The 16593-nt window shown below is 31.4% G+C and overlaps 2 protein-coding genes across 2 annotated transcripts; one reads left to right on the forward strand and one right to left on the reverse strand.

Moving 5' to 3' along the window:
* Nucleotides 1-1168: 1168 nt before the first annotated feature.
* On the reverse strand, nucleotides 1169-5163 carry LOC11411326 (cytochrome P450 84A1). The gene is made up of 2 exons (XM_003629312.4): nucleotides 4046-5163; nucleotides 1169-1960 (listed from the first exon to the last, which is right to left on the reverse strand). Exons 1-2 carry the CDS (start codon nucleotides 4955-4957, stop codon nucleotides 1340-1342), a joined length of 1533 nt encoding a protein of 510 aa, XP_003629360.1. The 5' UTR covers nucleotides 4958-5163; the 3' UTR covers nucleotides 1169-1339.
* An 8507-nt stretch (nucleotides 5164-13670) lies between these two features.
* LOC120577559 (putative glycine-rich cell wall structural protein 1) lies at nucleotides 13671-14480 on the forward strand. Its single transcript, XM_039829149.1, has one exon. The coding sequence runs from the start codon at nucleotides 13671-13673 to the stop codon at nucleotides 14478-14480; it is 810 nt and encodes a 269-aa protein (XP_039685083.1).
* Nucleotides 14481-16593: the final 2113 nt, after the last annotated feature.

The following is a 16593-nucleotide window of genomic DNA, read 5'->3' on the forward strand; positions in this document are numbered from 1 at the left end:
AATACAAAGGTTGACTGAGAATATTTCCTATTCTAATAATAATTTTGATGAATTTGTAGCATGAATGTCGTTGTGTTCTCTGTCTACTTGGAAGAAAAATACAGAATAAGGGTTTAGTAGAGAAACCAACCTCAAATTATATTCATGAAGTGAAGCAACCAAGTTCTAGAGACAACTAGCTGAGCACCATCAGTACCCCGTTATGTAATTCAACAAAAACTTTAGCATCATGTAATTTGTATTTTGTACCATATGAAGGTGAACACTGTATTATTCTGATTTTTTTTTTTTTTTTTTTAGATATGCATCATCATTCTATCATTTAATATCATATCATCATTTTTATATTTTAATTATTTTAAAATCATTAATTTTCTTAAAGTTCTATCTAACAAAACTTTACGCTTTTAAAGAAAATCCTACAAAATTAAAAGGTTAGAGCACTTTCATAAAATTTATTTTCTCATTCACATTCACAAAATATTCTATTGTTCAAAACTTTCAATATCAAAGACAATTTTACTCGACAACAATGATTTGTAAACATATTATATTTTCCAACACTCACTTAACATTTCACTTTATTTTTATATCTCTATATTTATCAGGTCATCAACCGATCACACTCATAATATTTTTTTTGGTGTCCACCTAATTTTTTTCTTTACTTAATATGCAAATGCAAAACCTTTTTTTTATTATAACAGAAAAATAATTTAATTAGTATACTCCATCAATGTATAATTATTTTACATATTTTTAATGATGTATTGTAACGTCAATTATTGAATTGAAAAATACATAAATTATCATATTCATTAATTAATGCAATAACACATTATTAAATACATGTGTAAAATATTTGTACACCGAAAAAAATATATTAATTAAACTCTAAAAATTAATCACAATCATACAATTTCCCACGTCAACATTGAACCCCAACCGTTTATACCTTTCACTTTGATTGCGGTTTAAGTTTATTTATTTATTCAGAAAAATTATCATCAAACACAAAGCTGAAAACACAACCACTAATGAAAACGACCACAAAAATATATCATTTCACATATATAGCATTCTATCAATTCAACAAAAGTTCCTTCAAAAAAAAAATAATAAATAAAAAATCAAATCAACAAAAGTATATCAACGTACAAACTTTACCTAATTAATCTGCTCACACATTCTTTTTTCTTCCTTTTATTTTACATGTTCTTCCCAAACATCAATAATAATAAGAAAAAGTAAAATAACAAATCCCTCCCAAAATGATCTTCACACCATTTCTTGTTGAAACTAAAGTATTTTGGACTTTACCAAATTTAGTTTTGTTGATTTAGAGAGGGCACACAACACGCTTAGCTGGAACTGCAATGAGTCGACTTGCTCGCGGAGCAGTGAGTCCAAAAACATCACTCGTATCCATCTCACTAGCCCTCATCCCATTCGGCAACTCCCAAGTAAAACAATGAAGTAAATGTGCCAAAGCTAAATCCAACGCATAAAGGCCCAATTGCATTCCAGGACAAGACCTTCGACCAGACCCGAATGGAATAAACTCAAAATGACTTCCTTTAAAATCTGGTGCACTTGAATCCAAAAACCGCGAAGGCCTAAACTCTTCTGGATCTTCCCACGAGTCTTTGTCTCTTCCTATAGCCCACACATTTATCATCACGCGCGAGCCCTTAGGAACAAAATAACCACCAACTGTTGCATCCTCCGCGGTTTCGTGGAGGAGAAGGGGGATGGGAGGGTGGAGACGCAACGTCTCCTTGACGGCACACTTTAGATAAGTGAGTTTCTCGATGTCTGATTCCTCCACGCGCCGGTCTAGGCCAACAACAACGGCGAGTTCTTGTTGCACACGCTTTAGTTCTTCTGGATTTCTCATTAGCTCCGACATTGCCCATTCCATTGCTGATGCTACTGTTTCTGTTCCTCCGAACATCACATCCTGTATTGTTGGAACGTTGTCAATTGTCACTTATTTTCAATGTACATATCTTGGTTTTGAAGTTAATGTTAAAGTAGCAATGTTTTTCTTTATAAACAAAAAATAATGATGTTTTTGTTTTCGGGTTCCATAATTATTAAAATGGAAATAATTTAATTTATATACACGTAAATGATTGTGCTGTGCTTGAGAATGTAAATATTTTACAAAAATATAGATAGTGCTTATGAAAATTAAACTCAAATGGAAAATGAAATGTGGTACTAGTATTTGATATGGATTGAGAGAAAATTGAGATTAACACTAACCCACTGAAGTGACACAATGGTAGTTCTTATCTTTGAGGATTCAATTCACACCATTTATTTTTTCCATCATGTAAAATGTAATCCGAAATATTTGTTGCTAAAAAATGACAATTAATTGAATAGACCGGGTGATCTATGTCCGTTTCTAACGTTCATGTCGAATGTGATACTTAGTGCCTTTTTTCTTTTGTTGATAAAAAAAAAAAAAAAAACTTTTTAGATTTAGGTATCTGCTTAGTGCTTTTAACAAATGAATCGAGAGCAATCTCCTTTTTCATAAAAATAAAAATAAAAATAAAATTACGTTTAAAAAATGAAAAAGTGGACCTTTTTTTAAAAAATAATTTAGGTACAATACTGCTTAGACTATAAAATTATCATATTGTCTTTTTCTTTTGGTAACAATTATCTTAATTGTCAAAATTGCATGAGCCTAATTTTATGAGAAAACTATTTTATACCATTTTGCATATGGTTTTAGTGAAGAACAAGATATCATAGGAATTACACCTAAATAACTGATCCAATTTTAAATTTAAATAATTTAATATGTCATTAATTTTGTTAACCATCCGAATTCAAACTTGAAACATTACAGCTGTGTGAGTTTTAGATGGTGTTTACCATTTTGTCTACCTATTAAAAAAATCTCATCGGGTCAAAGGTCTGTGTGATTTTATGCTTAAAATGTGATATTTTTAGAATAACTTTTTTTTTTAAGGGAGAGTAACGTTTTTTTTATCATGAAAAGGTTTGTGTGTCATATTAAAATAAAAAAATTATTCACATGAATAAATATTGTATTGTAATGCATGGCTATAACAATATATTGTTAACAATATTAACATTGTTCTTGTAAAAAAAAAAAAAATATTAACATTGTTTGTTTTAAAAATATACTAGCAACGCATGTTAAATCGTGTGAAGCAAAAATACCTGAAATTACCTTTTCATTCATTTAGCCTTTTTGTTGACATTCTAATTAAAAAATATATATCACTAAGACAATATCTCATTGAAATAACACTTTCTTCACCCCGACAAACTGGTTTGGTAGCATTGTATTAAAAAAATTGGTTTGGTGGTAGAAAAGTTGATCATGATTTCATTATCCCTGATAAGAGGGTTAATCCCCACAAATATACTTAATTATTTATTGCACGTTTGAATTTTTTATTCAAGTTTTTTTGTTGTCGAAGAAACAAGCTATTTTAATTTTTTTGCAGATCTACTTACGGATCACCCCTCCATAAAATAAGTTATTCATACAATTGTATTACTGCCTTTGTTGCATATATTATAACACTTAGTGTCATCAAATTCTTTATGAATTTTTCTAACAAAAACTTTTTTTTTTGGCAGATTACCAAGAAAAATTTAAACGTTATTCATTCCGGTTCTTTTTATAAGAGACAAATGAGTTTATAAAGAAAATTAGGTTAACTGTATGTAAAGAAAATTAAATCTAGGTTACTTTTTTTTTTGAAGGATAAACCTACGTTATTATTATTATTTTTTCTTCCAAACCTAGGTTACTTATTAAAATCTAAATAAGAAACCAATATACTACGCAGTATAGCCGTCAAATATTATAAAAGAAAAAAAAATGAAAGTATAGTCAAGTGTAAATTACTGTTATATTTACAAATATTTGTTTCCATCAATTAACCCTCTCAAGTTATTTATTTTCATCTTGAATGTTCACCCAAAAATAAATTATTTAGTAATTATGTGTGGTTGAAAATGCAAAAACCTAGTCAAAAAAATATATACATACCATGATAATGGCTTTGATGTTATCTCTGGTGAGTTTGATGGAGTTATGAAGATCATCCGATTCATTTTCTACTTTAGCTTCATCACTGTAAAAAGCCAACAATTCATCAACCATATCACTATCTTCATCACCACTCATATTCCTTTTTTTCTCTACATGTTCATCAAAAATCTTATCAATAAAACCATCCAACGCACCACGAGCCTTAACAAGCCTATCATTAAAACCTTGAGGATCAACCCACTTCAAACAAGGAACAAAATCCGCAATATTAAAAGCACCAAACAATTTCGAAAACTCTTGAAGTATCGAAATGAACTCATCTTGTCCTTCTTTCGAGCACGACCCAAAAGCCGCGCGATAGATAATATTTTTTGTCAAATTAAAAACCAACTCACCAACATTAACGGACTTTCCCAAATTGTTGTTAACATTGGTGATAACAACTTCAACTTCGTCTTTGACAGACTGCCATGACTCAGCGCGTTTGCGGCTAAAGAGTTTCATGACACAAAGTTTTCGCATCTGGCGCCAAAATGGACCGTAGTGAGCAAACGCCATGTCAGCACGGTTATAAGTAAGGTAACTTATGGCTACCGTCGCTGGCCGATTTGAAAAGATGCTATCGTGTAATTGTAGCACTTCACGCGCTGCTTCGGCGTTTGAAATTGCCACCATGTGGATAAACCCCATGCGGAGGTGATAAACACCGCCATATTGTTTTGCTAAATTTGCTAAGCCTCTATGTGTGAGTTTGTCCAACATGTTCATGTTGCCTATTAAGGGTAACCCTTTTGGTCCAGGTGGATATGGTGCTCTTTTACGAAATTTTGATGCTAAATTTAGTAGTAGAAACAAAGTGAGTGGGAGAACTAATAATAGAGTTGTTTGGAATTGTCCTAGTGTATCCATGTTAACTTGTGTGTTTCTATTTTTGGTTTCTCTAATTGGTTTTTCGATAGAATATAGAGAGTGGAGATTCTTATTGGTTACTTGGTATGAAAGAAATGAGTGTGTTGTTGTTGGGTGATGAGAGTTGATGTGAGATTGCAACTCTAAGGGTTGCTGAATTGTGAGAGATATTATGGGGTCTTATATAATAGTTGCTTGAAGAGTGTAAACCTTGGTTAAGAAAAATATATGTATCAATAGATTATATATAATGCAAGTGGACGCAACTAATAAAGCATTTGGGGAAAAAACGTAACATTGAGATTTGAGGATAGAATAGATATTTAACACACGTTTGATATGCTTGATAATTGGAATTCAGTTTATATGCTCTTTATGTTTGTGAGGCATATGAGAATTCTCTTGTAATGGATTGAGTATTTTATTTTTTGGTGTACCATGATATATACTAGTATACATCCTTAAAAAAATGATACTAGCAAAAAGTTTTCACCATTCGTTAAGTAGTGACTAATCTGCATGAAACCAATAGAGCATATAAGGTATGTTCTCTCCTCCCACGTAAGAATCCGAAATCAAACAACATGTTTAACCAATTAGATCAATCTATAGATTGAGTATCTTTAATACCCACTTTCTTAATAAATTTTAGTTATACTAATTAGAACAATTCATGGATTATCTTTAGTACCCACTTTCTTAATAAATTTTAGTTATCAAAAAAGAACTATTACTATGCGTGCAAAGATGGGAACTAGAAAAATAAAATTTATGGCACATGCTAATATAACGAAAGAGGATAATATTTTCTTTTAAATAAAATAAAGGAAAGCACGACAACCTTAATTAAAAGAAACAAAAAGTGAAATTTCCATTAACTATAATTGGTAGAATATATATGAAAAGTTTTTAAAAGAAGTATACAAAACAAAAGTGAGAATCACTATCAACTATAATTAGTAGAATACATATATATAAAAACAAATGTGAGAATCATGTGTGGATTCATCTCTAAAAAAAAAAAGTGAGAATCACGAGTGAGATATCAATTTATCCCCATTATTTACAAATTGATCAATTGAAATCGTATGTCAAATTCAATAAATGACACCTCTGATAATTTTTTCATGGCATAGCTATATTATAAAATATACTCACTCGTGATAATTATTTTGATAATTCAAGGTTTAGGAAAATTAAACTTTGCTTATGTTTACGAATACAACTCACATTCCTTAAAAGGAATTCAAGATTATCAAACATTTTTAGAAAAATGGTACCTTTACCTTGGACTTTGCAAGATTTGTTGTTTTCGGGGTGAATGTCTCCACCTACCTTCGACACCAAACTATTAAGATACTCTTTTTTTAGACACATGTAAGAGCAACCCGAGCTCAAGACCCAACTCTTTTCCAGTTCTTAACTGTGACTACTAGTGCATTTGCATTCTCATAACCATCTTCTTCTGAAACAACTTTAACTTAAATGGAATATATATATATATATATATATATATATATATAAATCTTCCATTTAAGTATCAAATAAGAGCACTATTTAAAATGAGAGATGAGAGGGTTAAATTACAACCCTTGGATCAATCTATATTGTGTTACTTAATTTTTAAAACCGCAACGTATAATCTTTTTCATTCCTTCATTACCCATGTGCCAGCTTCTTCTCTCGCCGTCCTTTCATCTCTCTGTTGCTTTTACGGTTTATTTTTCTTCTTTCAAATGTTATTTTCCAAGAACCAGTGCAAGGCAATTCTGATGTATCATGGCTGATTTAATTTAAAAAAACCGAAGAGAAATTGGGAAAATATGAATTATTCTCATATGGTTCATCTTTTAACTGTAACTAATTAAGTATGAATCATCCAAAAAAAAAAAAAGTATGAATCATCCAAGCCATTAAAAGAATGAAAAACGTAAATCTTCATGGATTTTATTTATGCTGCACTTGCTTCATATTTCCATCGCTAATTAAAAGAAGGCTTAATTTCATTTTTGGACTCCTATCTTTCTAAAAGTTGCGGTTATGAACCCTAACTAATTTAAATACAAATCAACCCCCTATGTTTTGATTCTTTGGCAGTTTTGAACCCCTAATTCATTGTTGACTCGGTCAACGCTGACGTGGCACCCTAAGTGAGGTGCCACGTGTCAAATTTTTTATTTTTTATTTTGCCTTGGGGGCCAAAACCGCCAAAGAATCAAAACATAGAGGGCTGTTTTGTATTTAAATTAGTTAAGGGTTCATAACCGCAACTTTTAGAAAGATAGGGGTCCAAAAGTGCAATTAAGCCTTAAAAGAATGCAGAATTTTATTCATCAAATTTCATAGTTTATCTCAAATTCATTTTTTTAGTAGTAGTTTTATGCTTTGATACAAAATAGTTTTCTTCTGAAAATTACTTTGATGCTGGTAGTTAAAAAAGGAAGAGGAATAGAATTGATGAAACACTGGAATAGGAGAAGTCGATTTGGAAAAGGAAAAAACAATGAAAAACGTAATTTGAGAGAGAAGATACGAAGAGGGATGAAGGCGATTAGCCACATAACTAAAAGTGTGATTAACTTTGTGCAGCAGTGCAGATATCTCTCAAACAAATAGCAGCCATTTGATTTGATGCAAGGGTTGTGATTTAACCCTCTCACTTTCATTTTAAATAGTGCTCTCATTTGATACACACTATATATATATATATATATATAGGGGAGATATTTTGACTCCAAGAATAAGTTTTTGTCTACTTACTCCATATCTTAGCCTTTAATTCTATAATTAGCTAATGGTTTAGATTGATTAATAATAAGTGATACAGTAAACTTTAATTTTCTTTTCTATTGGAGTTAACACTCATCATCTCAAAATGGCAAAATAATTAATGCAATTTAATTGGTTTTTTTTTTTTGAAGGATAATTGGCTGTTTTTTTTTATTCTTGTCCCTTTTTTTTTTATACATAAAAAATAAACACAACAAGGAAAAATATAATATAGTTAAATTTTTAAATAATTGTTTTTTTTTGGTTGGTAATTCAATAATAAAAAAGATGGAGTGCTGGTAAGAGAAAAGAAAGGCATGACAAACATAGAAAAAACATATGTGTAAAAGAAAAAAAAAACATAATTGGATAACAATTTTTCAGTTCCGTATGCCAAGAAGGTGAATGAAAAAAAATAATCAATTAAAATCATTAATTGTTTTATGGTGACGAGTGTTTAACTACAACAGAGAACAAAATTAAAGTCTATCATATCAATTATTATGAATCAATCTAAACCATTAATTGATATTAGAGTTAAAGGTCAAAATTTGGAGTAAGTTAATAGACTTACTCTTGGAGTCAAAATATCTCTCTTATATATATATATATATATATATATATATATATATATATATATATATATTATGTATTGTCCCTATCAACTAAGTTAAATTCAATGACCCTTAAATGCGGTCCTTATTAAAAGGAAACTGCACAATTGCCTTTTTATTTGTTTTCTTAAAGCATATAATATTTTAATCTGCTCACGTAAAAAAAAGACAAGCTGTCGTTTTGCCGTTTTGCTTAATTGCAAGTTACCTTAGTATTTGTCACATTCACAATGCAACAATTGAATTTCATGCATTTGCGTAAGTTAATTAGCCATTTTGTTATTACGACTTGATCTGTTCTCTGCACAAGTAGTGGTTCGCCGGTCCTTCTTTATGCATTGTTGTTATTATATTTATTCTTTATGCATTGTTAAAGAGTGAAACTGAGTTTTAACTTTTTCATAATGATGTGGTTTTACGAAAACTAGAGAATTGTTAAATCTAAACCGTTTAATAGATTGGATGGTTAAGATTTATTTGACATCGTGACTGCGTCGTTTTGAAAACTGTAGTGAATCACATTCCTTATTTAAACAAGAATCAACAAAAGTGTGCGCTAGTGAGTAAGATTGAACAATCACAACAAGCGCTCTGTTTTCTTTAAGAACTAAGAAACAAGAAAAAAATAATTGAGAAAAAAAGTAGCTAATAAAAGAGTTTATTTATACAGATAGTGTAATGTTATTTCACACATGTATTCTATGAATATAATAAATAATGAGTTTTTGAACATATTAAATGATGTTGACAATACATTATTTGATATATGTGTAAAATATATTTATATTGACGACACATATAAATTAAATCATTGATGAAATGTTGTTCAATAAACCAAAACTCGTAAATATAAATAAAGAAAAAAATTATTCTGAACTTCACTAATTCTAATTCTCTCGTTGTTTTTTCCTGGAAAAAAAATAAAAATTTCTCTCGTTCTTTAGGAGAATGGTACATAATCAAGTGTAAAGTTTAATCAATGATTTTTTTTTCTTCCAAAAATTGATTCAGTATTTCTGAACAATTCGTCATTGATTGAAATTTGACAATCATTTGATCTTAATCACATGATTGTTTGGGGGTTTGTATAGCTCAATTGAGTTGAGTTACAGGTAAGGAGTTGAAGCTTCAACGTTCTTAGTCATGGTAAGAAGAAAAAACTAGCTTGATTGTTTGGTATATTTATATGAGTAAAAGTTTCTTGCATTCTCATGCGAAAATAATTCAAAATAATTTGTAAGCGGATAAAATGAATGCTAGACTATATTTTACTTCATTACGAAAAATACTTTATAAATCTATATTGTAATACTCATTGAGGATTTAATTTTTATAGAAGAGACATTAATAATTCCCAAATAGGTAAGATAAAAATTACGTTTCGTGCTTGGTTGGAATTTGCAGGTTTTTCTTCCCATCATGATATAGTCATCCCCAATAATAAAGATTCAAAGCTTGCTGACATATATATGAGGTAGAAGATAATTAATCAAAATAAGAGAGTAAATGTTGACAGTTCTGAATTTCTGGATTTGTGGATAGATTCAAAGAAAAATTAACAATAGATGATGATCATGTCTGTAAGTCTGTTGGACTTAGTTCTGAAAGTGAAGTGTAAGACAATGACATTATTATGTTCCAATAAAGTTTGGATTCTTTCAATTGGAATTTTCACTCCATTTTTCTCTTTGGTGAAAATTTCAACCATATAGAATGATGATTTTTTTTGGTATTTGAGAATGAAGATTTGAATTAAGAGTATCTATGAATAGACTTGCACACACGTTAACCAGAATACATACAAGTGTGTGTATATATTTGGTCAAGAATACAAGTATATTTAATTCACGTTAATGTTTATTGACTTGTGTCATATAATATCGCTGCCCAATTTCCAAAACTAGGGGTGCAAGTGGTTCGGATAAAACTGATGAAACCGAAAACCTAAACCAAATCAAACCGAAAAAGTATTCGACCTTGTTTGGTTCGGTTTAAAAACAAACCGAATCAACATAAACCGATCTAATTTGGTTCGGTTCTCGGTTTTTAATTTTAAGATTCAATGAACCGATAAACCAAACCAATGCTAACCTCACTCTCCATTTTAGTAATATTATCTCTCCTCACACACACTTATGATTAAAACTCAAGATTAAAGTCCAACATAAAATACTCCTTAATTCATTTACTTTCTCCCATCATCATCTCATGTCATCACTCACAGTCTATTTCAATTCTACTAAAAAGAACACTAACCGCCAGTCATACATAACCCATTGTTCCTCATCGCCAATAGGATCGTCCATCTCTTGTTATTTTTTTCATGTTAGTTATACAAAGTAGTTTGAAAAACAGAGAACGTGGAAAATAAAGTTATATTAAATATTTGAGTATGTTGTATGCATGAAAAACAAATTTGTGAAAATATTGTTTTTTTTAATTGTATTTTCAAACAAACCGATCAATTGAACCAATCCAAACCAAATCAAACCGACTATTTTGATTCGATTTCTTTTTTTAAAAATAGTAACAACCGAACCAAACCGAACCGATGAAGATTTCATTGATTTGGACATTTTTTTGATCAAAATTCAATCCAAACCGAACCGTTACACCCGTATCCAAAACATCATGTTGAAAACATAACTTCTACTTTGTCTAGTACTCTTGTTGAATTAATTTACAATTCTATGGAGTTGAATTCTACCGCCATTGCATCTCTCTCTTTAGGATTGGGTTATTATGAGTCTTAGGTTTAAGTTGTTGTCTTGATAAATTTTAAATACTTTCGAATACAAACATAAAATCCACAAGGTCTTACTTTTACATTTTTTAAATTCATGAATAATTAGAATCTGATTTATAACGAGACTAAAAAATGAATTATTATTTTATTTACAACCAAACAAAATTCACTCTCATTCTTCTAAAGATTATAATTACCCACGTTGACCACCATTCTTTTATAGATACTCTAGTTGTTATATAACGACATAATATCGCTCAAATCTCTATAGTACAATAATTCAATACTTATTTTTTATACTTCATCGGATAGGGCGGAGAAGAATTGTTACTTGATTTGTCCAAAAAAAATGTTACTTAATGATAGTATTATTGATGAGTGAGGTTTATATAAAATGGGAAACCCAAACTAGGATAAGTAACATATAACTAATTTGGATGATTATGCACTTATCCTCCATAACAAACTAAATCTAATGTAATCAATTAAAATAGTAAATCTAACTAATACCTCCCCTTTCACTTCTCCCTCTCCTTTCCCGTATTCATCTCGGGACGAAGTTAGAAGGGAGACCAATAAATACCATGGATTCTCTATATTTTTTTTTCTTCATATTAGTATGCCATTATATTTTTCGATCACTATATTTATTTTCTATAAACTTTATATGATATTCTATAATGAACTTTTTGTGACTGAATATATTTAGCCTTGAACACTTAAGTTTTTAAGATTAATTACACTAATCATTAACTAGAATGCATAACAATGAAAAATTAAGTGAAATTTTGTTTGCAATTTACATAAGAATCTGAATCATCAATGAATATCAGTTTATGATTCTTTGTTGCAATTTTGTTTAAATTTTTTGATTTATTACATGCGGTGTTATTTGTGCACTCTTATACCAACGATTAACTGCTCATGATTTTATCTTGAATTTATCCTTTTACCTTTGCATTTTGTTGTTTCATGTTTTCTATCTTTAGTATTTAAAAATCTTCTTTAGTCTCGTCATACTCAAGCAAGCCTCAAAAAACTCATATTTCTTATATCTTTGGAATTTCTTATAATTTTAGATAAAATTATAATATTTCTTATTTGAGAATATTTTTGGATGCATATTAACTTTGGATATATCATATAATTTCTTAAATTTCTTGTATACATTATGCTTATAAAAATTTGTGTTTTCTTTACTATGTTATATTCTTAAACTCGGCATCCCTGAACTAAATTTTTGTTTCCGTCCCTTCAAAAACTGTTGTTATCACATCTCAATCTCCAACACTATTTAATTTGCTTCAAACACCATTTTCTTGAAAGAGCCACATTAAAATTTCTTAAAAAAAATTATTTCTAGTCCGCAAAACTATCTATCAGTACAAACTTTATTCCATTTTATATCCAATTTACTCTTTTCATTTCCTCACTCCCTCTCTCATTAAAATATGTAAATAAAGGCTTCAGTTTAGTTATAATAGCTCGCTGAGTGAATTTTTTTCATATCTGATCAAGTGTCAATTGTACATGGGCATCACAAGGTGCCTAAAAGAGAAAGAAATATATAGACCCATCTGATTGTTCAACCTTTGATTTGGGTTCTGATCCAAAAGAGAAATATATAGACCCATCACAAGGTGCCTAAAAGAGAAAGAAGCTTATCGAGAGTTACGTTCTGATCCAAAAAGCAATGATTTGGGTCGCACTTCCAATATTTTTGTGGATCGAGAGTTACGATCTGATAAAATCAATGACCTTTTGTGCAATTCGAAGGACTATAAATTAAAGCAATAACCAATATTATATAGTTGGAGTGTAAAATAGCAAAAAGAAAATGCACTACAAAAATTAAAATGAAAAGGGTCCACTTGGCCCAAAACTGTATCATACAACAAACCAAAAAAGAAGGAATAGCTAGCTTGAGAAGAAAGCTATATACAAATGAGAATAAGAAGAAGATGATGGCATGAACAGATAATCCACCTTCCCATTGGAATCTTCATCACACCACCACTAGCATATCTAGATTGTCCTAAATTTCCAATCGTCAAGCAAAAGGCAAAACACCCCCACACCCAACATCTCCACCATGTGCTTTACGCTATATACATATATAGTTTGGTGAATTTCTTAACTTGTAAATGCATTTGCAAAAATAGCTCCAACTTTTCAACCATGTGCCAATAATCAATATTTTTCACTATAAGTATCAGTGTATCACATACATATATAATTAGCAAACATAAGCGCACTAGGTAGTGGCTACTATATATATCATTATAATGAAGCTAATAAACTAGCTAGACTAAAACAAGCTTAATCCATGATATACATGTACCATTTGAGACAATATGCTGTGAACGTGGTGGGGACAGATTACACTAGAAGGAAAATGAATATACTATTCATCATCACTTTGTAGCAGCCTTATGGAGATATTGTTTGTTTAGTGTAGTGGCAACTAAGTAATGCAAACTAGCTAGTAACTAACTAGTGCAGTGCCAAGGGTATAAAAGGGTGGTGCGTGTAGCAATATTGTGATATATGCATTATTGGGAAGTGCTTAATAATTAGGCAAGAGATGGGGATTATGAGAGTAGTATTTGCGATGGTTCTGGTTGTTGTGGTGATCGTTGTAAGTCCTTGTTTGGTTAATGGGAGAAACTATTTTCATGAGAAGACAATGGATGTTGATGGCATCAACTCTACCGATACCGATGAAGTTTTACGTGGAGATAATAGTTCTGTGGAAGACTCAAGTGGAAGCAAGATAGGGTACTCATCTGAAAATGTATTAGTTGAAAGGAAGCTCAGTAAGAACAATGGTGGAAAAGGAGGGGGTGCTGGAGGAGGAGGAAATGGAGGGGGAAATGGAAGAAGTGAACATAGAGGGAGCAGAAAGGGGAATGGTGGAGGTGGAGGTGGCGGCGGAGGAGGAGGAGGTTCAGGTGGAGGTGGTGGGGGTGGAGGAAGTGGACAAGGTCATGGATGGGGAGGGGGAAGCGGTGGAGGTGGAGGAGGAGGAGGCGGCGGTGGTGGAGGAGGAAATGGTAATCATAATGGTCATGGTCAAGGTGGTGGTGGTGGAAGTGGCGGAGGTGGTGGTAGAAGTGGAGGAGGTGGTGGAGGAGGTGGCGGTGGTGGAGGAGGAAATGGTCATGGTCAAGGTGGTGGTGGTGGAAGTGGCGGAGTTGGTGGTAGAAGTGGAGGTGGTGGTGGAGGAGGTGGCGGTGGTGGTGGAGGAGGAAGTGATGGTGGTGAAGGATGGGGTTGGGGTGGAGGAGGAGGAGGAAATGGTAAAGGGAATTTTAAATGTTGGGTTTGGGGATGTGGTGGGGAAAGAAAATCAGAAGAAAGAAATGGAATTCGTTCTTCCAACTCCAAGGGATAATCGTGCATGCATGCATGGTGGATGAGGAAAGAAAATAAGGAAAGCAACGTTTCTTTCCTTGTGGCTTTGGTTATGTCTATGATTTTTTAGCTTTACATTGGTGTTTTCACGACCTCGTTTGGACGTATATTTCCCACTTTCATGAGGAAAATAATTTTGTTTTTCTATAATCAAATTAAATCTTTACACTTTTTTTATTATATTGTTGGAGAAAAATTTAAATGTTTTTCTTACATGTAATGTAACTATAGTGAAAATAAAATTGAGTGAGATATATCAATTATGATATATTGGTTATACAAAGCTTTTATAAGTCCTTTTTCATTTCATAATACAAATATATATGAATTTTTTTATTGGTTTTGTCATTTGATTAATCCACTCAAGAGAGTTACAACCAATCAATAATAACACTCACATTTTACGAATAAAATGATCATGGTTCAAATCATAGAAGCCTTGAAACATCTCTAAATAATCTTCTAATATATTACGATCCTTTTTGTATATGCGGAAACGATTTAGTGCACTAGGCTATTTTTTTATTTTATTTTATATTAGAGATTTTTTTTTTTTTTTGTTGAGGAATATTTAGAGATGTTTTAACTCCCCGCATGATCACCCAATATTAGAGATGCTCCAATTCTCCACTGCATGATCAATATCCAATGTTGGAGATACTTCAACTCCTAGCAAATTCTCCCATTTATAGTAAGAATATAGATGGCAATACTTTCCAATTACTTGAGTGATATGCACTTTTGTCTTTGTTCATGGTGATATCGTAATTAAAATACAAGTTATCAACAAATTTGTGTGGAAAAGTTGTAACGCGGCTTTCCTTAAAAAATCACATTCATAGGGTCATCTATTTGAAAGATAATCCAACTTAGTCTTAAAAATCAAACGTGCCAATGGCAATCAAAATTTTAGATTCATAATTGATTTATATGGTAGCCTATGATGCTTGCAAGATCAAAGACCCTACCCTACCCTGCTTATTATATGGTCAACAAACTGTTCCCTAAATTTTTACTACATCCGTTTTAAAATGAGTGTCGCTTTAGTCAATTGCACACAGATTAAGGAATGAAATGAAATAATCATTAGACGTAACACTTTTACTAAACTGCCCTTGTTTTATATGAAAAAGACAAATTTAAAGTTGCATTGAAAATTGTGTGAGAAAAAAGTTGGAGTATTTATTGTGGGTAAAATTGAAAGGAAAAAAATTAAAGTTGTATTGAAAATGTAAAGTGACATTTATTTTGATTTTTTTTTTTACTAAAACGACCTTGATTTACTGCAGTATGCATGTATACGAAGTCACACATTGGAACCCGTTCAAGCAAAATCAAATGGTCCAAAATCCAACTCGTTAATTTTTTAATAGTAGACGAAAAATTAAAATCAACATTTTCTAAGTTGTTAGATCTGGGAAGCACTTCAGTGCCATAGTGTCATGGTGCCATTTTGCCATTGCCCCAATCATATTTTGACACGTGGCAATGCTCATTAAAATAATAAAAAACAGAAAAAGCAAGTTTAAATGAAATAAAAAAAAATTATGCAGAAAAAACAGTCCTCCGCCGGTTTTCTTCAACCCCAAAGGCGATGCAGCAGAAAAACATTCCCCTTCGCAGGGTTTCTTCAATCCCAAAGGCACCGCCACTGGTTTTCTTCGCTGGCTGCTGCCATGACCTGCAACCACCGCCCTCCGCCGCACCGTCGAACATCAATTTGTTATGTCACCGGCTACTGGGAAGGTTAGTCTCTAAAGAAGGGTTGCAGGAGGGTTGGATCTGTTTGAAGGGTTTTGAACAAGAAGACTGGACAGCTGCTACTGGGATCAATTAGATTACATGTATATTAGATTAACTCTCTTTCATGTAATCTGTTATGTCAATGTGTACATGAAATTAAGTTTTATCCATCTATGAAATCATTTTTTTCAATTTATTTTTTGGTCAGTATTATGCTTTCTCATGATTTCTTCATAACAATGGTTACTCTTGGTTTAAAACAATGTTATTGGTGCTGTTATGAATCAATTGTAGTCGAGTTCATTGGAACTGTCACACACATTTAGATAGATGAATCAAACTGTTCTAGA

This window comes from Medicago truncatula, chromosome 8, assembly GCF_003473485.1.
Source record: "Medicago truncatula cultivar Jemalong A17 chromosome 8, MtrunA17r5.0-ANR, whole genome shotgun sequence".
Taxonomy (NCBI): Eukaryota; Viridiplantae; Streptophyta; class Magnoliopsida; order Fabales; family Fabaceae; genus Medicago; species Medicago truncatula.

Coding starts and splice junctions, on each gene's coding strand:
- LOC11411326 (XM_003629312.4), bottom strand. CDS start 4,957: ATGGATACACTAGGACAATTCCAAACAACTCTATTATTAGTTCTCCCA. Junction 1,961..4,045: donor ACATCAAAGCCATTATCATG/GTATGTATATAT, acceptor CCAACAATACAG/GATGTGATGTTCGGAGGAAC.
- LOC120577559 (XM_039829149.1), top strand. CDS start 13,671: ATGGGGATTATGAGAGTAGTATTTGCGATGGTTCTGGTTGTTGTGGTG.